This window comes from Lepisosteus platostomus, chromosome 12, assembly GCF_059453375.1.
Source record: "Lepisosteus platostomus isolate fLepPlt1 chromosome 12, fLepPlt1.hap1, whole genome shotgun sequence".
Lineage (NCBI taxonomy): Eukaryota > Metazoa > Chordata > Actinopteri > Semionotiformes > Lepisosteidae > Lepisosteus > Lepisosteus platostomus.
In genome coordinates this window covers 8,946,488-8,969,774 of record NC_142622.1, presented here as the reverse complement: position 1 = coordinate 8,969,774, position 23,287 = coordinate 8,946,488, and the positions used below count along the sequence as shown (strand labels likewise).

The 23,287-nt window shown below is 41.8% G+C and overlaps 1 protein-coding gene across 2 annotated transcripts in view; it reads right to left on the bottom strand.

Annotated features, from left to right (window-relative positions):
- vps13b (vacuolar protein sorting 13 homolog B) overlaps positions 1-23,287 on the bottom strand; it is a 325,535-nt gene that overhangs the window by 32,001 nt on the left and 270,247 nt on the right. For both annotated transcript variants that reach the window (XM_088600797.1, XM_088600796.1), the window contains exons 39-43: positions 22,926-23,110; positions 16,872-17,068; positions 14,773-14,954; positions 13,866-14,218; positions 10,430-10,591 (exon numbers count right to left, since the gene is read on the bottom strand). In XM_088600797.1, coding sequence (XP_088456923.1) covers positions 10,430-10,591; positions 13,866-14,218; positions 14,773-14,954; positions 16,872-17,068; positions 22,926-23,110 — 1,079 coding nt within the window. The remainder of the gene's footprint in view (positions 1-10,429; positions 10,592-13,865; positions 14,219-14,772; positions 14,955-16,871; positions 17,069-22,925; positions 23,111-23,287) is intronic.

Genomic DNA, 23,287 nt, shown 5'->3' with positions numbered 1-23,287 from the left:
CAGCAGTTCTTATGCTAGGCCTGAGGTATTAATACTGCTAAAGGACTGAACTCCAGCCAGCAACATCCTCTCTCCTTAGCACATACTCCTCATCAAAGTGAAGCCCTCTTGATCACAGCCCTCCACAACCGGTTGCTAACACTATCAAAACACTATCAAAACAAAAACACTCCGACTTTTGTAAACCATAGGCCTTTCTATAGAATTCTGTGTAACAAAAGGGAAGACATTTTAAAACAACAAGCCAAAAATATAATAGAGGGTCCTACTTTTAAAGTAGTTGGAAAGTCAATAAAAAAAAGAGATGGACATCCATTGGGCATCACACAAAGTTTCCATCCAAGCTGTGAAAAGATATCCATGTTTTAGGATAAACTTCAGCTCTATCAATCAAATAATCTCAAATAAAAAAACAAGAAGGCAGTTAAGGAAAACAAAGAAAGTTTGGATTTACACCACTTTGGTTTTAAGAAAACCTTCTTAAAGGCGCTGATGATTTATCAAACCTGTAGCATAAATAAGCCAAAGCAGTCAATGTCTCTGAAGACTCTGTCCTAGATTTTTTTAACAATATCCTTGATTCTACAACTCTTTGAAGATGTTTTTCATAGCAATAACAAGTTTAATCAATGTCTGAATTCAACCTGAGGATCTCCCTCGGTATTATTTTTAAATGGAAACAATAATTTCTCGGATCATTACTCAGAATTACTCAGCAGGAAGCAGAGCAGGGGTACAAATAACATTGAAAGCAATAGCAATAATACTTCAGTGTCATCGGTTGGGTCAGATTAGCTATTCTAACAGCCCTCTTTTTCCACTTCATTATGGCTGTGGCTACACTTGACCTTGAGGGAGAAGCCTCCTTCAGACTTCAAACAGCCTCTGCCGGTCCCATTAAGTCAATGTTGATCCAAACAGCAAAAGTGCGATAGAAACAAACGCTCATGAAAACAAAACAAAAGAGAAGGACCCTGCCAATAACCATAGCCCTGTATCTGGGACGCTGATAAAACGTGCCACACGTACTTGTTTTTTTTGTAATTTAAGAGGAAGCATGGACAAATAATTCCACAAAAGCAAATGCCTTTGTGGAAAAACATGCTCCTACAGAACATCTGCAAACCCATTAATACATCCAATGTGCAAATGTGAGTCAGAAAGACAAATAATAATGGCTGAACTTGGCATGCTTGCAAGTCTTTGAAGATCAGGCAAAAGGAAGAGAGAACACAGGTCAGCATCATTGAGGATTTGCATATTAGCAGTTCCATCTGAAGTTCCTAAATGTTAAAAGGTTTCAGAGCATAGTATAATTCGAGCATGACATCAATATTTTGCGCTTTAATTTATGAGATCTGTATATACTGGCCCTGTGCAAAAGTGAACTGTTCTTAATTGCAGACACTTGTCACTGGGGAGTAATCTATTTCCATTTTGCAGACTCTGCAGGATTTAAAACATTCCTGGGGTATTACTAAAAGATTGTTTTCCGTATATCAGTTTATCTGAATTCTGAAAACATTAAACACGCACTTTTTTATTTCACCCTGTTCTCGGTGCACTGAATTCTCTCCTGTCATGGAGCTGATCATGTTGCACTGCTCGTTTTCTTCTGTCTTCCCAGTTTTAATTCAGCGGCTGTGTATTCAGAATCATTTATATCATCTGGGGCCAATCCCCTTAAATAAATGGAGAGCAATCCCTACTGAACCGCATCCAAACGGACGCAGGAGACCGCTCAGTTCAGAGTACGAAAGTCTTTGTGCTGCTTACCATCACAAAAGCTGGTGACATTACTTAAGAACATTAAGAAGGCAAGGACATAGGAAAAGTTAGAAATTAGAGGAGGCCACAATTGATGCAAGGATCTCATCCAGCTGTTTCTTGAGTGAACCCTGAGTATCGGCCTCAATGACATGGCTGGGTAGAGTCTTCCTTGCTCCCATAACTCTCTGGGTAACAGAAGTGCCCCCTGTTTTCTTTAGCTGTTTTAAGTGCACTTCCACCATTTCACATTCCATATTCCACAGTTTATACTTGTGTCCCCTGGTTAGTTTTCCAGTGTTCGTTCTGAAGAAATCTGCTGCGCTGACTTTTTCGATGCCTTTGAGGATTTTGCAGACTTGTACCAAGTCCCTCCGTACTCTTCTCTGTTCAAGACTAAATAGGTTCTGTTCCTTCAGCTTGCCAGACCAGGACATTCATTTAAGCCTCACAATGTATGCTACTGTATGTCTTATTTACGTAGTTTGCACTTACTTCCAACACACAAGCGGACACTCAAGTGTCACACTGCTACACTACAGTACCTTGTGCTTCTTCTGGAAGTCATCTCAAAATTAAGAAGATAGGTGCCTGTCCCAGCGGGTCACTAGTACCCAGGAATATCCTCCCTTCTAGGCAGAAGAAAAACCTTCACAGCCAAAGGAACGTCTTGGCTGTTAGCACTGGTGGATATGACTCAGAAAGTCCTCTGTCACCACGTTTGGATATTTATTAATATTTCAAAATGAAGTGCCAGAAAACAAAACCCCATGAGAAACACAGAAGTAGAAAAGAAGGAGCTAAACTAGTTTTACCAGCTAAGATTTTTAATAATCTTATCTTTTTCAAGCAGGTGAGCGGCATCTACTGACAAGGTACACTGGGCAGAAACGACACCTTCCACTTTAAGGTGTTCAATCCTGTTGGCTGGCACCCGTGGCCAGTTTCCCTGCTCAATCTGGACTGGGGTGCCACATACCACGGAGAAAATCCTCAGAGGACACAACACCAACCCTTTCCCCCTTAGACTCTGATTTGCTGTGGAAACCAAAGGCAGTAGAAACAGTTGCCAAACTGAAATTACATTATATAAGCCAAAGTGGAAAAAAAAAACAAACTAGATTGGTTTCAAGCAAACAACAAGCAGGCAGCAAAAATATCTTTTAACATTCTTTTTCTTTTTTGCAGTTCATTCCCTTTTTATTAACAACCGATGGTCTGATAAGTAACAGAAGTCGTAATAACACTGAACATAAACCACATCGCCCCTTTTTAACTTCCCTGGGCTATTTCACTGATTAACAGAAAGATTATTAGTGTTGAGAGTCCTGTTGTTCAGGTCCTGGGAGCTCACATATTGTGATTCCCATGGCAACACAGAGGCCAAGAGCACAAACACACGGACAACAGCAGTCTTAATTCTCATATAGTGCGGCTAATTACTGTACATGGTGAATCAAAGAAAACGTCCAGTCGGGTATTGAGTCATAATATAATATATTCAGCATTAGTGCCGAAATTAATCTGCATCACAGTATGATTGAAACTTTATGCTAATAAAAATACTTATGTTTCCGTAACGAAGGAACCAGAAGCCATAACTTCTTAAAGCTTTATAGAACGGAGTACTGAATGAAAATGATTGAATTAGCTGACTGATGTAAATAGCTTGTACAGAATATCGATGGATGGATGGATTGATGGAGATCTATTTTTGATACGAGAATGAAATGCACCTGGAAAAAAATGTCTTGTGATTGATGTTTCAATTGTATTTTTATAGAAATTATCTGCTGCTGCTTTCTGCTGCTATGAAAACTGTGTAACAAGCTACAACAAGTAATATATTGATTGCATTTAATACAGTGATTTTCATTCCTGGTGATTCTGTATTTATTGCTTTACATTCACCACTGAAGTGCAGAACCAACTTGGGGGATTGTATGGCAGTAATTAGGACTGAGCAGCCCAGTTCAGGACAGTCAGATAATGTGCAAGTCAAGTCAGTGCAAGTCAGATAAGTGCAATTCACCCAGGACACTGGGATTACAATCCCTCCTCACAAAGAGCAGATTCGTACCAGAACACTGTTCCCTCTCCACGGTAGACAGTCCAGCCCCACCGATACTGCTACTACTGTAACAACGTCTACCTTCGCTCTGTTAGAGCCCTAGGGGACAGGCATATCCTTTCCTGTTTGGTGCAATTGAATAGCATTGTTATTCCAAACTTCCTTTTAAACGCTCTAAAAATGTGTCTGAGCACTCCAATGTGGTTAGAAAAAGCGACAGCCACTTTTGCCACACGAAGGCAAAATCAATGTTCTCCGTTCAGATGTGGAATGCTAGACGACCCAAGAGTGGCCAATATACCATTACAATAATTCTTACGTCTGTAGATACAATTGGTAAATTGAAAGCATACACCCGTCCTCATTGTTGCTCACAGTGCTGTGCTTCAGCACTGAATAGGCCGTTGTTGTCTTCTGACTGAGGCAAGGGAGCAAGCCGCATTTTAATGAAAAACATTTTTCCATGGAGACAACAAAATACATTAAATATCGTGTCCTATGAGCAGAAAGAGCAAATGGAGGGCAAATACCATTATCGTCCACTTCGACACTGGCGCTGTGAATATAATGCACAATGAAAGCGGTTTTGACCAGCTGCCTTACAGTACCTAGTCTTTGCCGAGCATTCTCAAACGGAAGAGAAGTGAAGTACCGAAGCACAGACGGTTGTAAAACAGATCGTTTCATACCTGGGAAAAGCAGGCCCCTTAATGACAGTGCAGAAGCGAGAAAGGGATAGATATAGAAGGATTAATACCAAATGCTCTCTTTGTAAAGTTCAGCATGGCATTCCACAAAACGTGCTGGGGTGAGAACCAGGGGCAAGAGTTTTGTTATTTGAATTCAAATAATCCCAACAAGGTGTTGCGCCTGTAGCCACCTGAAATCACCAAAGGCAGGCCTAGCTTAATCTCAATGCATTACAACTTTAGGAGATCAGTCACCGCCATTTCCCAGACGGACAGTACCTGCGAGCTTGTGTAACGCTGTGAGCGGTACTCCCTCTCACGTTGTGCCTTTAAATATGAAGAAACACCTTGCTGAGCCATCCTCCTCTGAAAGAAAGCTTGCAATAGTGGCTGAAAGTCTGTGCCTATTTCTCACAGCACTAGAAATAGGTTGGTTGCAAACAAACAGTAACTATGAAAACAACAGAAAACAATGGTTACAGAACTCATATCGCCAGTGACCGTTTTTCACACGTTAGTAAGAGATTCTCCCAGCTCTCTCTCTGCAGCTTGCTGGTGTCATGAGTTCCGTTTCAGAACGGGTAGCTGTTAGGGTAATGTACAGCACCACAAACCTCCAGGATAAAGAGCCTGACCTTCCCCACAGCAGGGTGGCAGTAGGGCTCAGTGGGGAAGCAGAATTAGCTGCCACACACCACTTCAGAAAGCCTTCTCTGAAGAGGCTTCCTGAAAATCTCAAACCAAACACAGCTCACACGCCCACAACGCAGAAAATTCAGATGCATAACCCAGTCCCCGGGAGGAAGGGTGTTAAAAAAAATTCAAATACTGACGAAGCATCTTTTAACTGACACAAGTAAACTTCAAGATCTGGATATTTGTATTTCTACCGAAAAAGCAAGCCCATAACAGATATCGGAACTGAGAAGCTTTCTCCCTCCTTAAAGCCGCGAATTGAAACCACAGTAAAAATAAAATCACGTGAAAGCCATTTCTTTCCATTGTTAACAGCCTACTCAAACCAATCCTAACCTTTACACTGACCACTGTTTTAATAACGGAGCATTAAATCTGTCTAGTGGGCACAGTATAATTGTGTGACTGCCAGGTGGCGCTGCTGCCTCACAGTTCTTGGGCCTTGGACAACCTTCTATACGGAGTCTGCATGTTTCCTGTGTGCTTTTGTGTGTGCGAGCCCTGTAATGGACTGGCACCTTTTCCATAGTTAGTCCCACCTTGAGCCCTGTGCTTCCAGGACAGGCTCCAGGATGCTATGATCTTCACCAGGAATAATCTGCTTTGTGATATTCATGAGGATACCAATGACTCGTGAATATCGTACAAACATATGATAAAGCGCAGGGCATGAAGCTGTTAGTGGAAGAAACAGACATTCCCTTTCTGTGTCATCGGAAACACGCATTAGCAAGAGGCAAACTTAACTCACCCCACAGTTAAATAACTTCGTCCGCATCTAATAAGCAAGCAGATGGTTGGGAGGTAAAAAAGAAATATCATAAAAAATGGTGAAAACTGGAAGCTCGAATAATGTATGTAACACTCAAGGTCCCTGTTGCGTGGGAGAAGGGCTATTCAAAAGCCCTCTGAAAGAAACACTTTTTTATCTCAAGCGCACATGAGCAGTTTTCTCCTTACTTTTGGTTAATAATACCAGTAATGAAGGGAGCTGCCCAAGTCATGTAGTGTTGAAGCATTTATTGTAAAGAGCACTGTAAGGGACTGCCAGTAAAATGAGAGATGTTAACAGAAATATGGTGGTGAAGTAGTTCAAAATTAGAAGACCACTTTATTATTTATTATTATTTACAAGGTAACAAAAGGACCCTTGTACTGCTACCAGACAAGGCACAGAAGTGAAACCCAAGGAGGTGAGATCCGGCTGTGGACTGATGTAAGAGTATTCAAGTTGACTCATTCCTTTCAGAGACATAATCAGGAGAAGACCGAAGGAAAAACCAGCCTGGTAACAAATACTTTTGACATGTGTGATCATCTAGGAAGTTTAAAACTTTTCAGTGTTTGGTGTACTTCAGCTGCGGAAAATATTTGGTATCGAAAAAGGAAAAAAAATAATTAATTCTCTATCTAATTATTCCTCACAAAACGGCCAACCCAAACAGATGAATGTTGCAGGTCCCCATCTTGGGAAAAAAAAAACACTTTTTGTAACCGTCTCAGGAAAGAAAAGTGTATTGTTTTGTTAACTACTTACACATTTACGACTCAAAAAAATCGAAAAGGAAAACAACCGTTCACAAAAATAAAAGGCACCCCAATCATTAAAATGACGCTGATTTATCCATCATATTTTTAAATGTATGTTGTTTATACAATATCCACTTATAAAAACATCATACTCATGGCCGGTTACCACGTAAAATTAAAACACAAATACATTCTGCTGCCAAGTCAGTAAAAACAATATACAGAGCGATCTTTAAAACTCATGTTCCATTGCCAAAGTCTGTACCAGTAAAGGACTGATCACTTTTCAAATATAGACAAATAACCCAGATGTGCAGCGGAGAACTTGTTTTCCCATCCTGGCATCACTTTCTTATTCTCCTCTCGCTTCAAAACCCAAACATTTCAGCAGAGCCTCGTCTGCCTTCTGGCCGCTGATCTGCGTCAGTTCTAACAGCGCTCCATCCGCAGAGAACAATATATCTGTTTGCACTTCATGAAGGGAATTAAGCGCTCCCGGGTAGCAGGAACGATAGATCAGATGTACGCTGGAGCCCGATCAAATCAGAGCATGCACACAGCGGAACCCTGCCACGCTTTCGAGAAAAAAAAAGAAAAGCTCTCCACTGCTGATGAAAAATAATTCATTCTTCGCGGATTCAAAAGAGGGAGAAATCATAGGCAAGAAAAAAATGACATCACTGGCGGTGATGTACTTTTTTTAGTTGAACATTTATATTACAGAGTAAAGAAACCTGCTATACTGCACTGCACTATAGCACGAGTGACTGAACAGGAACAATTTAAAGATTAATTAAAATTGGCAAGGTATCTAAGAGTCTATTGTGACCAACTGCACACTAACACAACAGACACTGCTGGTGAAGCACCATGACCTTTGGAAACTATACACCAACATCAGCAGCCAAAGTTAGTCATCATTAATACTTAGATATCCTTTTCTGGATTTGAAAGCCAAGAATGTGTCAAGGAATTATTATTTTTTAGGTATTACTAGAAATTCTGGGAATGGAGACATTGTATCTGCCTGTAACAAAAACGTTTTTTTTCATTGTTCAGATATATACAGATACCCATGATTTTAAAATTTTCACATCTTGTATTAAGAGATCATGTTCTTTGCATAGTTTTTAAATGACTGCTTTCTTAATGTCAAGTCCAACTGAAAGCTTGCTTCTATATTTGCAATTAGAATGACGTCTCCAAGGGACAGAGTGAGGTGGCCTTACTGCATTCCAACACGGGACACTAACTGAAGGCACTGATGAATTTTGAAAAGCAAGCAAACCTGAGTACAACCTCAATTACTGAGCATAAATAAGCAAAAAGAAGAACTCCAGGAACCACTTAATTTTTTCAACCCCTGTTTTTCCATCCCTCCTCATTACCTGCAGGTATTTGTCCACAACTTGCAACAAACTTGTAAATCTTCTTGCCTGAACACAAAGCCAAGGAATATGATGGATACAGTACATTTTCTTCCTTTAAACTTTTTAAGTACAACTGTTAAATATTCCTGATGTCGAAAATAAATCACAATTTATTTGCATTTTGGATATTCCTTATAGGCACTTCATGTTTTTTTCAGAAGAATTTTTTCCCTCTTCACCACAAAAACCACAAGGACTTCCATCACTCTGTACATCCTGTTAGGACCAGACAGGCAGTTAAACTATACGGATTCAGTACCACTAAAGAAACATAAAGCCAGCACAGGAGAGACACTGTTCTTAGTGTTGCACAGGGTCTAGAAATAGAGAGAATGGAGAGAATAAGTACAAGAAAACATGATCACACTCCAATTGTGCACATGAGTAGAAGCAAGTCCCATTCCAACATATGTGGAGTGGGGGCTCAGTGGCTAAGGATCCGCACCTGCGGCTGGAAGGTTGCCGGTTCAAATCCCGCAGCTAGCAATCCTACTCCATTGGGCCCCTGAGCAAGGCCCTTAACCCCAGCTGCTCCAGGGGCGCCGTATAAATGACCCTGCGCTCTGACCCCAAAGCTTCTCTCCCCGTCTGTGTGTGTCTCATGGAGAGCAAGCTGGGGTATGCGAAAAGACAAATTCCTAATGCAAGAAATTGTATAGGGCCAATAAAGTGATCTCTCTCGTCTTAATTCTGTTACCCGGAACATAACAAGGGACCCCAGCAAGACACTGGGAAAGGACTCTGAAGAGTTGCTGACGGCTCCTCTGGTGTCTTAACAGAGGAACCCAGGACCCAGGCCAGCTGCTGCAGCCAGAGACGCTCTCTCCGGATCCCCGCTCTGCTCCGAGAACCCTTGTTCTGGCTCAACTTATTCCCGGGAGCAGCCCGGCAATGAATTCGGGGCCAGCAGGCATGGAACGACTCTGCGAGAGGTGTGGATTATTTCGCGGTTATCTTTCGATCTGTTCTCTCGGTTCTTAAAATTCACTCACTTGGAAGCAGGGGGAATGATCAAGAGGAATGAACTAATTTCACAAGCATGAAGTCATTCGCTGTGCGCTCGGATCTGACAATTCCAAGGGCTGGCCTGCACTTGTGGCACTGCGGTGACCTTTTTCAACAAGCTGCAGTCCAACGGGCTGATTCAGCATGGAAACAATTAAGAAAATGCCCCGGCTCAATGTCACTAGCACCCTTTCTTAATTAATACTTTTGTTGTTTTAAACGCTGGCAGTCATGGCAGGGTTTATGATTTAAAAAAAAAAGAAATCGCTTAATATACAGTAATGCAGGATTTGAAAGAAAAACAATAATAGGAAAACCTCAGTATCCTGCACATTTAATCCATTTTTTTATCAGTTAACTTATCTTGCCTTTTAGCCGTTTTATAAAGTGACGTATGTCCCCAGTGCACACTTTGTAACAACTCTGGAGCTCTGGGTAGGCTGAAAAAATGAAAATTTAGGTTTCTATTTCCTTCATATAGTCAAGTTGCAGTTTTGCGAATTATACTGAAATAGAAGTGTATAGCAACCTACTGAAGCAATGGATTCTCTTATTCCCACCACACTGTATGTCTAGGACATACTGTAAAAGAGCTCTGACCAGAAACACTTGATATAACCTTCTGATAGAAAAGTTATTCATATTAACTTGTCTCTACTACAATTGTGTAAGCAAAATGTTGATTTTGTACACGAAAAAATCAAAGTTACATGATATCTTGTATAAAATACCTTGCAGTTATTTGCTGCCTATGTTAGTAATGAATGTACTGTCTCTTCACTCGGTAATGAAGACCAAATTATATGGAACCTGTTTGCAGCAAAACTTCGAACTCATTTTGACCTTGCCAAACAATGTGCCTGCGTTATGGATGACCTTTCACAAATCTGTTTCGAGCCTTCACACATTTTTCTCCAGAATCAAAGATAAACTGAGTCACAGACTGTTGGACATTCACGGCCCACATTTGAAAAATATGAGTTAAGTCCTTCGCTCAGAACACTTTCCTCTAACCTAACACGGCTAATAGCAATTAATCTTCCTTAACAACTCTGTCAAACAGCTGGCATGTCAAACTGCTTCCTGGTCAAGAAGAAAGACAGTGCATGGCAATCTGGACACTGGATGCTGGATGTTTGGAGGAAATGAATGTACTAATTAAAACCATGAATCCAAATCCAACCCACGAGATCAGCTCTGCAAAAGGCCGTGCTTCCTAATCAGACGTGGTTTTGTAATACCTGTGGGGACTTGTGTGAACGCCAGCTGTACTGGTGGCTGTGAAGACTTGCCAGCAGGATGTTTTCATCGGTGTCCACCTGGCCAAACCTTAGCGTCTCATGGGTGTCGTTACAGATCACAAAGTGGCTGAAGACCAGCTCTTCTGCCTCTGGATGCCGATTCTGAAAGGAAGAAAGAGTCATCCAGCATGGATAAGATCACTTGGAAAAAACAAAAAAGATGTTTCACAGCTGTGTGTGTGTGCGCTTCAGCATGCGTGTTAGTGTGCCTGAGGGTAGTTATCACAAAACAGACTCTTGGGGAGGGCTGGCTGACATCAGCACTGGGAACAAGAAACGACTGACCACCTCCAAAAGAATGTGAATAATGGCAGAACCTTTCCAAAAGTCAAATAATTATAAATCTGCTAATGGACAGGACCTTCTCGGAAGACTTATGAAATCATTAGGAGTTTCCAGGTGACCTAATATGTTGTAGTGATTCACCTGCACAACAATAACTAACGGTTTGATACAACCTTTTCAAACAAGGTACTCAACCTGACTTTTGTTTTGACATCACTCTTAGAAACTTGACAAATAATGGTAACATTTTCAAATGTGCCTGGTATATGATAATAAAAGTTTTTCTTCAACAATGTACCGTGCACATTACAATTAAAAGTCATATTGCTCTGTACTGATTCCTTCTTGCTTCCTGCTTTCTGAAATTCATTAGTTTTTAATACCAACACCCCCCCCAGTAAGTACAACTGACATAATCCGGGAAGAAACTGTATCATGCATTTGTCATTCATAAAACATTTGAAAACTTCAGTTATCCCACCAGTAAGTTTAAGTACAGCAACCAAAGCATCAGGGAGGCACTGCTAACAACAAACTACTAGTTACACGTCTGAATCAGGCTCAGCCAGCTAATATTTCCCAGTGTACAGGTTTACTTTCTGTGCTGGCCAAGACACGTCATCTTCAGGGTTTTCAAAACATTTTCAAAAACAAAAGGTCCACGTCTCCCTGCAAAATTAAAAAGAACCACGCAACTCCGAAGCAATGCTCTGGATTTGTGAATCACTTGTGTGCCTTCCAAAGTGTGCAGGTTCTGGAGGACTTTTTTTTAATTTTCAGGGGAACGTTTCCCCTTGTACCCTAACTGTTAGGTCGAGGGACACCTTTACAAAAACCTTTCAAGACCTGTTTCGTGCTACAAAGACTTTCCACACCACTTTAAGTGAATCTTCAATCTGGGTTAAAATAAAGATTTTAGCTGCAGTGCAGTGTAAGCTTGTATCTTTTTCTGAGCCAATAGAGAATGTCATTTGTCTCACATTCAGCTCCATGTTCTCTTAGAGGCATGGGAAAGTCTGCACCATTAAACTGCTTGACAGTGAGTCTTTTATTCAACAGAGACAGCTGGGATAAAGGCGAAAATCCACTCGCTTTTATAGTGGAAAGCTATCTTAGATGCAGGGCTCATTCAAAGAGGTATCAAGCCTTTTAAGTTCTTACTGCTTTTATATTTTCAGAGTATATTTGTAAATCTCCTCTTACAGGCTAATTCGATATGTGTATCTAACATTCCAGCGTCGAAATATTTAATTTTTTATCATAATAATTTTTTTGCTTACTTACCAATAGAAAGCATGTTTAAAAAATAAAAATAAATTTATAACGATCCAGAGAGTAATAATGTGATACCATCAACGCATGGTTCTCTGAATATAAAAATAAATTTAAGAAAAAGCACATTAGAAAACAAAAGCTTATTACAATAATCTGGCCTTACTGCTCCACCTATAATATGAAAGAATTATTTGAGATTCCACATCTGTTGCTCTGAGGAATCTGATAGCCCTGTAATGATCCTTCCGGGGTACAGAAAAAAATTACTCACAACACAAAAAAATTCTGTACTCCTGCTTTGAACATTAAGTCCGTATTTCAGCTCTGTGAGAAATCACAAAGTGTAAATACTACTGTTCTTTACTGCGGCTGTTGCCGATTCCATCCTGAGAGACAGGAATCTTTATGCACTCCTGATTTGAATAAATAATTTGCAGTCTGTTTCAGTGGTGAGTCTCGCTCCAATTTTAGGATTATTCAGTTCCTTAATATAGACTATATCAGCGCAGAACTTTACCACATCACAATATGGTGGCAGGCAGCCCTGACATGAGGAAACAAGAAAATTACAGTAACAATTACAAAAGTATATCCTTTTGTGGTTCATGTTAACATTTCCAAATCCCCATTTCAATCAGAATCAAGTATTTCCAGAATGCACCTATCAGCTACATAACACACAACATAAGGTTATGCTTAATCAAATATACAAGGTTTTCTTTATTTGAAAAAAAAAGACTCAGAATGTTCCTTAAAGGCATGTTAGCGAGTCCCACAGACTCTGATGTGGTGCAAATATTTAAATGTTTACGTGTCAAGTATTATTTCTAACCCCACATAGGAGGCTGTGTGGCTTTTATGACTATTTCAGCCCTCCTTTCTCAAAGAGAAAGAGTTTTTCATGAAATACCCTACTGTTTTGAAAGCAGATGCTTTTTGTCTTACTTGAATTTTAAAAGTAAAAATCACACCAACAAAATATCAAAAAGCATTGTGTTACATCTTTTCTACATTTTGTGTGTCCTCAGAGGATTCTTTTTACGGTATTCAAATTGCTAAGACTTCTACAGAAGGAGGATGTCACAGCACATTAATACTTACTAAAAGATATTATGCTATCTGGTATTCACACTTTCAGTATTAAAACACCTGATGGAATAAATGGATTTGTCTTTATCAGTGTCTTAATAAACCATCTCGTGCGTGCCCACAAATAGAGATCTCGGATTCAGTCGCTCTGTTTGTGCTCGGACCGTGTGACTGAATGATGTCCGCTCTGCTTCCCTGCCGGACCAAGTCTTGGAAGGTCCGGCCAACCTAGACGGACTCCACTCCCGGCCTCACAGAGCTTGCTAACTCAGCCGAACGGAGGCTCCCCTTTGCAATCACGATCGCCATCGTTCTTCTTGCAGGAAGAAGCTGTCGGTGGGATCTGGAGCTACATGCCCTGATAGGAGGCAGGCACCTCCAGATTCAGAGACAGCTTCTTCCTGCAAGATGTCAAGACTATTGAATTCTACCTCACCCACTGTCTCGCACTGATGTTTTTCTTTCTTTTTTTTGCATATTGCTTTGCTTACTACAGTCTTTTATTTAGACTGTCCGTTATTTAACTTTCTTATTGCTGCTGCTACTATTCTGGTGCTTCCCTAGTGTCTTTGCACTGGAGCACACACATGCAAACAAGCATTTCATTGCATGTGTGCTCCAGTGCAAAGACACTAAGGAAGCACGTCAAGGAAGCAGTTCACTTCATTGAACTGATAAGGCACTGTGTGCAGGCGGGGGAGTGAGAGCGTCACAGACGAGCGTTCACCTGCTGCCAGGCCTGCACGGCGGCGTCCAGGGCGTGGACCGTGTACTGGCCGACGCCCACGAAGACGGGATCCACGAACACGTTGCCGTCGACGAGCCTCTCGGCGGGGCTGCAGGAGGCGGCCACCTGCCCCTGCAGGGCGAAGGGCTGGACCAGGCTGTGCAGGGTGAGGTTGCGGTACTCCAGCAGCCGGCAGTCCAGCTCCGCGGAGAACTGGAATTCCTGGCTGAGGGAGGTGCCCGTGCTCCACTGGCGCGCGAACACCCGGGGCTGCTTCAGGCCGAGCACCAGGTACTCCTGCTCCAGGGGCAGCTTCCTGTCCGGGATGAACGGCCGCAGCCGCCCTGCGGGGACTGAGAGACGGCGACACACGCAAGACATTCAGCTGACGGGCCTGGAACTGGACCGAGCCGACATGTGAACGACACTGTCAAGAACTTGTACCAGGAGTCAGCCCGAAGGTCTTTTAAAAACATGACAAAAGCACCACGCTTCTTTGAAAGATGCGGTTCAAGTAGGTAGCTGTGTCAGCATGTGCAGCATGTGTAGGAACACAACGTTTCGATGTGTGAAGGTGCGTGATGAGCCTGAGGAAGGCTCCACAGCTGAAACATTGTTTCTTTTCTTCTCTTTTCACCATAGACTATACCTTTACTTGTTCCTTAAATGATACTGTTAATAGTGTTAGGAGTTTAATACGTCTCATTCCTCTTGGTACGCTTTGTTTCTTTCTCCAAGCTTCGATTTATTCTGTTTCCGGGGGCTTCATCAAAACCGCCTCTGGATGTCTGAAGCGATCGAACGACCCGAGAGATGAGAAGCTCCAGATTCTTGTCTGAATGGCTCGCTACGGGGAAAAACTCTGCTTGCCGGTGACGGGCTCGGGAGCCGGGAGGGCGTGCCGTACCTGTGCCAAGCTGCTCCAGGTGGTGACAAAGACGGAGCTCCAGCTGCGCCAGCTGCACTGCCACGCCCACGGAGGGCACGAACCAGGGAGCGAAGCAGGAATCCACGCGGGTGCAGGCAGCCAGGGCCATGGGAGACACCAGCTGCTCACAGGGGAGCTGGGACCCCGTCTCGCTGTCAGAGCTGAAACGAGCCGGCCGGAGAGCAAGCCATGAGCACAGAATCCTTCACTGAGACAAGCAAAGAGCTGTCAAAGAGGGCTGCCGAGCTACCGTTCGGCTATAATGCACACTGAAACACACCACGCCCTGGGAAATTCAGCCTTCTGCCTACCGGGTGCCAAGTTCAATATTATTAATGTATTGATTTAGCTGATGCCTTTACTGAAAGTGACTTATAATTCAATTTCTGATCGACATTATATTTGTGCAAATGTACTGTAATAAAGTGGTAGACAATGCAGAGGGACAGACAGACATCAGCCCTCCTAAAGAAGAAGGTTCTGAATCTGGACTTGAAAGTACTCAGGAAAAGAGATTCTCTGACATCCTTTAAGATAGAATTCCAGTTCTAGTTACATAGTGTAGAGTGGCATAATGAAAATCTTTCAATATTATAAATGACATAGCAAATTTAAAATTATATGGAAAAACAGGGATAGATCTTATAATCTATGGGTCCATTCTGAACTTCTCTTCAGGTGGCTGCAGTAGTTTCAGTCCAATCAATTTTTTTAATTTAAACAAAGCCCCTACATCGAAGGCATGAGTACCTGCCAAGAACCGACATTCCTAACATTCTCCTAACATTCCCTGCCTACGTAACACAAGTACATCTGACGTCATGTAAACTCATAGTCGCATTATGAGGTTTTCTGATCGTGGAAGATCTGTGCTGCATGTGCAAAGAGCAGGTAGTGCAGGGGGGTTCCTTCCGTGGATGAGGGGAGCGGAGTAAGAGAGACGTGGACCCCACCAACATCCCCCTAGGCTATTTTACACTCCAGCTTCCTCACAGCATCATCTCTCTCTCTCTCCCATGTCTCATTAATTACATTCATTACATGTAAGCGTGTGCTATAGTTGGTGTTTTATTTTGGGTCTCAAAATGTTTTTTTTTCCCCTTCAAGCAAAATATTCATCCTCTACATGTGCACGCATATAGTGGCTTGTGGGACAGAACCTTTATACAAGCTGGGAAGTAGGAGTAATAGCTCAGAGCGTTCTCAGACAAAACAGGATATACAGTAGTTATAGATGGAAAACTGAAAGGATAACAAGGTTGTAAAGTGGAAAATAAATTGCCCACTAACCTGAATAAATGCAGGTTGTAAACTAGAGAATATTTAATTTATCCTTTACATTTTGCCACTGTGATTCAAGACTATTATGATACGCTTGCAAGAATTCATAACAGTTGCTGCAACTGATAAAGTTAAGCGTCACATGCTGACAATTTTCAGCTTATTCCGATGGCAGTCCTCTGTAATTCTGTAGGTTCTGAATGAAGTGAGATGAAATGCGGACTGGGAATCATTTCTGATCAGGAAGGACAAATAATTTTCAACATTAAGGAAATGCACTGTTTTCAGAGTGATTATAATGAAATACAGATGTGTATTTTGCTTTTCACTGGAATTGACTCTTTTCATTACATGCTTTGTTATTTCTCCCAATCGGCTCCTCTGGAGCCCTTAAACCCACACAGAATATGGGCTTGGCAATTCAGTAATACAAACCAAAAGATTAGTAAGAGAACGGGGAATCGCAGTGTGGGAGTGTTGCAGAGGTGTTATTTGGCAAGCTGACCTACCTCAATAACATCATTTACCAATGAGTTTACTCTCCACTTCCCAATCGGATACACCCAAGGTAAACGGGAAAGAATTTGGAAAACTAATGAGAAGTGGTCAGTCTGGTGGGAAATTGTATTAGATTTGTACCACTTCCAAATCTACACACTGCTTTTGCAGTCCAGATGTGGAAGACACAGCACACTGTCTTCCATGTCCAGCATGGAGTTCTCTCTGATTGGCACTCGGTTCTACATTGTCTATTGTCAGCAGCCAGCCGGACAGGCGTGGGGTATCCATCACCTCACCTCTGCTCATCCCCAACATCAACAGTGTTGTTCAGCACAATCCTCCAAAGGTCGGAGGCCACCAGCTCCTTCTGTTCGCTGGTCCGGCTCACGCTGGGCAGCTGCAGTTCGTAGGCTTTGCTCTCCGACAGACTGAACTCTCTGTACGGAACAAATGAGCACTGGAGCTCGTCCCAGTATTCCAAGCTACAGGGCACCTGCAAATAAATTAATTATTCTTTTAGTATGTCGTGGCACTCACTAGCTGGAGAAAAATCGAATCAGCTGAACCAGTCTCCATTGAATCACATTCCCCCTGTTGGGTAGCACACTGCAAACAGAACCCCAACCTTTACAACCCTCTTGTGAGGAGGGAGACAGTTCCGAAGCACTCTTCTCATGAAGAATGCTCTTTTCACCCAGGAGAAATTCATTTTCATGATTAACTTGAGCTATTGGGCCTTGTCAGAGAAAGATTATAATGAAAGTAAAACAGACCATACCAAAATAGTTTTTTCTCCAGTACTTCAAACACAGTACACTCAGTTTGGATTAGGCAAACCGTAAAAAGATTATCAGAAATATGCATCCTTTTACATCCAGGACTTAAACAGAGGAGAGAAATGCTTTTCCCAAGCCACTAAACATCAGTAATGTCTGGAGTGCTCCGAGAACTGACAGATCTCTCTGCTATTTGCTCCATTAGATAGGGACCTGGTTCAGGGACAATTCAGGTTGCCTGAAATGTGTTGGGTTCCACACACAAAACTATCCCCTAAAACTCTAGATTGCTCTAGTCTTTGTTTGGGAATTCTGAAAACAAACCCCCCATTTTCCAAAGGGTGTTTCCTCTGCTGCTTGGCCAAGATCTGCGATTCCACAAGGGAAAAAAAAAAGGTTTGGTGCAAACTATCCTATCCTTCTGTAGCATGAAGAACCCTTATCTGTTTTGATAACAAATGTGTTCATCAGACCAGCCTTCAAAACTTACAGTGCCATGTGCAAGCTTTCACATATTAAACTATTACTTTATATTTAATGTGTATTTTTATGATGAAATACAGTATACAATGTTTTCAGGACCTACAGTATGGCATAGATTCACAAAGGCAACAAATTTCTGATACAAGGTGGATGCAAAATATAGGACCTGCTTGAACTAGGTATTTAATACATGTTATCTGAAACCAAACTAAAAGTGCTGAATTCGGGAACCATACCCAAGTCTGTCCCCAACCTCAGGGCACAGACTCAAGTCCAGTTCTAAAGTAGATTGCTTTACGCAGCTTGCTGTTAGCGCACATTTCAGCATCCAGAAGTGTTATTCACTGTTATTACAAAGACCGCAAGGAAGAGTGTTATAAATTACAAGTAACCACAGCTGGTGTTTATATACAGCATCGTTTACATCTGATAGCAGCGTTGCGATCTTTTGATCCCTGAGCTCGTCAGATCTCAGCAGCTACACAAGGCTGGTCATGGTCAATGCTAGGATGGGACACCTCCAAGGAACAGCTGGTTTCTGTTGTAAGTTCTGTTTGCTGGACCAGTAGGTGGTCCTGTTCTATAGGCAAAGCGTATTGCAATCCTTTTGTATGTACATGTAGTGCATTATGATAATAAAATCTTGTTACTAAGGCTTAAACAAATGTGAATGGAGGAGTGATGTTGGTTTCCTAAATTAATGATTTATTTATATTAGAACTGTGATGAAGTGGTGCAAACAGTTCAAAATGAAGTACGCAGAATACATTTATACAGTACATACCCTCCAATTGCACTGAATGAACAGCTACAGTATTTAATTTCTAAATAAACGGTAATGATCAGCTGGAGGTAAACCTTACTCAAAAAACTGACCATCAGCTGTTGGCCACTGCCATCTTCGGCACTGAAGTAATACAACTTACTCACGGCAGGATCAGAGCTCTGGAAGGGCCCATTCTTTTTCCTAATGAGGTTGCAAAAATGGGTGTATGTTAGAAAAAGAGGACTAAATAAATTAGGTCCACAATTCCAGACCCAAATTACTTAAATTACTTATGACAACACCACCAGCTGCAACTTAATTGATCCCACTAAAATTCCTGAATCATTTCAGGCAATGAAATACAGAACCGATAAAATGTTAAGAGGACTTTTGAAAGAAAACCCATTGAGCCGCAGATGTGATTCAATGGCAGAGGCTGTTTGAACAGCGGTACAGCGGGTTTCTGCTCTTACATATCGTACGGAGGAAGAAACCTGGTGAAATGAGAAAAGGCTATTACTGAACCTCGGAGTAAGGCGCAGCAAATCCTGCTTCGGTGCGGCTTAAGACAGAGGAGGCTGGAAATCCTCATTCCAAAACAGACTGGTGAACTAGACCTTACTACAGGATTTGAACAATTTTAACAAACGGTCGCACTTTCCTTTACTCCCCTGCACATGATCTTTTTGAAATAAACTCTCAAACCACATGGCTGCCATTATTCCACCTGTCTGCAAGCTCTGCCAGGCCACACCACACCACAGTTGCTGCCTTGGTGAGAATGAGCTGCTATCTGGTCTGTTCCACTGCTGGATGGAAGGACATTCCGGATGTTTTCTTCTTCTCCTACTGTATTTTCAACAATACTGCAGCATTTTCTGCTTCGCATAATGGAAGCACTTTACGTTCCCCTTTGAGATACTGGAACCAGGAGAGAAACCACAACTATTTAAATGCAGGAAATCTTGATTTTATAAAATGTTAATGCGATCTGCTCTTGGGACACCAGGCTAACCAAAATCCTGGTTCTCCACAGGAAATCTCTTCCCATTTATTCTGCGGTGTAGTGACATGAACACAGCTGCAGACTTTTCACCTGTAATTCCCCTCAGGTATTCTGGCTCAGCGCTCTGAATCAGGGCTCTCTTCCTGTCCGGAAGGGATAGGAAGAGAAAGCACAGCCTCGGCCATGGTTCCCAGTCCCCCTTGGTGTCGGCTTATGGTAATTTTAGATCCCTGAGAAATTACCCTTTTTTAAAGGAAATCAATGAAATTCTTTCTTAATATTCTGAGCTATTTCTGTTTTTGAGTTTTATTACTGCATTTCCCCTTTCTCTGTCCATGGACGTTTCAGCTTTTATTTTTTTATCCAGAAATCAAATGAAAAATAATGCACTCCTTTTGAAGTTCTGCATAAAGGCATATAACTCCCCCCCAGTTCCAGAGGCTGAAATCAATTACATTAGAATCACAATAGACCCACTAATGACAAAGGCCCTTTTATTTAAAACCGATGCGCGAAAGCCCCAGCTACAGGAAAGCTGGCTGGCGTGCAACTACACACGTCTAACACTAAAGAGCATATGGTACAAGAATCTGAAGAAAACACAGAACTTAACAAGAAGGAACGGAGGTGTGTAAATTAAAACCGCTCATGCCTCGTTTCTCCAGTTTTGCAATGGGCTATTTTTTTATGTGGCTGACCTGCTTATTGAGACCAGGTTATTGGAGAGCAGCTGGATGGGAGACAACCAGGCAAGACTGGCGGAGGACCAGTAGGTGGCGCTCTGACCTCTGGACCTAAATCTTTGAATCCAATACCCCAGTATCCTGATCAGGGCCAAAACAGGGTGCTATAAGATCACTAGACGAGATGTTCAACCAAAACCAAAGTCCTGACTACTTAACAATAGAAATCCCATAGCACTTTATGAAAGAGTAGGGGTGCTAATCCTAATGTCCCGGCCACCCTAAGCTTCCACTATTGGGCTTTCCTGAAGTTCCCTCTTACTTCCAAGAGTAATGCAGTTCCTCGGTTCTCAATCTTATCAGCTGGGTTGCCGGTACAGAGTGGCTGTGACACCCTCATGCGCAGTGGGAAAAGTGGGTCTCCTCCTCCATCTAAAGCACTTTGGGATCCTTTGTCAAGCAAAGCACCGTAACAATGCAACAAACTACCAAAAAGTCCTCAGAAATCAAGGCATGACCTGGTTTTGCTTTTCCTCGCCACTTTAGAATGCTATTCAATGATTCGATAAAATGAAACCCGTATGCCCCAGATTTTTACATCAGCCACTCAGTGCAGTATTGCACTTGCATTCCAAGTGAAATCTACAGATGAGTCAGAGAGCTACACTCGCTCACACAGAGGTCAGACACTAAGGTACTGCAGTAAGTGAGCGTGCTCACATCACTATTCTCATCCAATTTAATCTGCCCACAAGGAGCAGACAAATAATCACAAAATGACAAACGCTACAGAATATTGTGACAGTACCTAATTCAGCAAACATACATAGTTTCTCACGAAGATGAAGCTGCATAGGCTCTTCAGTAACAGTAAACAGGGTCAGACAGTAACACAGAGAAATTTCTGTTTTGTTGACTACTGAAATCCCTTGTGGCACAAAACATGTTTTTATACTGTAGGTATCAACTCAGAAGCCTAAAAACATCAATAGTGACCTCTTTGAGAGACTCAGTTCCAGAAAAATAAATATAGTCTGCACCAGTTATCAAATCGGCAGCTGTGAATGACCAAACATCTATAACACCCTGTGACCCTTCAGTGCTTCAGTCTTAATAAATCGGAAAAAAACAAAGGAAAAAATGCTTAAAAGGACTGAAAACATTAAGTGGTGCAAGTGTTGGTGGAATATGCTGTTCACCCTGACTCAGAAGTAAGTTTCTGATCAGAAATCTGTCAACAAAAAGCATTACTCTTGACTGAGAGCACCAGATTATCATTCCACATAAAAATGTTATTTCCCTTGTCTACTATAAAATATTTGGTCATGATACAACTATACACACTCCTGTATCTGGCAATGAGCTGGTCAGGAAACTGGGGGAACATTAGAATTCGACACTTGTATTACTGGCTCCACGTGGTCATCAATGAATCCATGTGTGTCATCACTGGATAAAAATGTTACGCTGAAACGGTTTCTCCCAGCCTCTCTTTCTGCTTCAGTTATGACCTTTGGAACAGTCTTATTTTTGAGGACCAGCCCCTTTGTGATTCAGTGTTAATCCTTCAGGGGTGATTTTTTTTTCTACACCCTTTTTATTCAGAAAACTCTCCGTTCCCCGTTGGAAAAATAGAAAGCAACGTCTGCCATTGGCATCGAGATCTTGTTAAGATGATGCTGTGTGTATGTAGGTACAGATCTGAACACAACTGCTTGAAAAAGATATAGAATCAGAAATAGAAAATCAAAAATTGAAACAGAATCAGGCTTAGAGTACTCTCAATAACTGGTGGTCAGTACCTAAAATGTACATTTATGAAATCAGAAGCAAGGTCTGCACAGTAATATAATACATTATCCACATAAAATGCTACTTTAAAGATGTTTCAGATTCTGAAAATGTACAGTAATTGCAAGATGACTGCCTTCCTGTCTTGGATTGCATACTGTGAGCTGTTTTTACCAAACAAGGGAAAAGTTACTTTGATCCCTTGAATCGGGTATTTTCAGATCATATTCTTCACAGATGATAATACTGATCATTAGTTTATCAGCACACACATCATTTCAGTAACTGACCTATACATTTATTTTAAGGAAACCAAATTCATATTGAAGTGGTGTCAAGTCCACAAAGGTGTGCAATTGAGAATCTAATCTCCTTTTAACAAGAACGGATAAGAAGGGTTTTTAAATTTCATAATCCTCCTTAATGTAAGTTTTAGATTGACCCATTTCAAATATGACACAGTCCTGACCGGGAAATAAAGGATGATTTTGAAGAGCAGATAAAACACAGGATGAAAAACTGACAGGCCTCTCCTTTTTTAAAGTAGCTTCTGACAGTTTGAAGCATGATTAAACAGGAAGAATATTAGGAAGCCCCTTCAAAATCACATTTGTGTCTCTACACAAACCACAATGAATGTGCCTGTATACTGGCATAGACAGTACAGGCTGGCTTGCAGAAACACTTTAGTAGACCAACAGAAAACTGTGTGAAGCATTTCCAAGGATTCATTTCCCCACCATGCATCTTCCCCCCCTACACAGTAAACGACTACACAGTCGCTGCTTAAGAGCAACAGTCTGCGAAGTGGGGATATTTCCAGGACGTTTCTACGGCACACAGACCTGAAGCACATCTCCCAGATCCGCAGTGCTGATGTCAGGGTCGTCGGTGGTGTTAAATGGCACCGGTGTTATTCTCACAAAGGTCAGCACTCTGGGCTCTGGGTACCTCCACAGCATGACCCCTGGGCTCTCATCCGTCTCATTGTAGAAAACCACCTCATGTGTACCGGGGAGCTTCTGGGAGGCTAGTCAGAGCAGAAAAAAAAGCAGAAACGATCTTTTGATATCCACTCTGAAAACAAAGAAACTGATTTCTTTGAGGCCACCAGTGGAAATATTTGCTGTTATTTCTGTGGTATATTAAGTAATTTTCCTGACAATTGCCTTTTTTAGAAACACTACTGTATATTTTAAACTCTAAC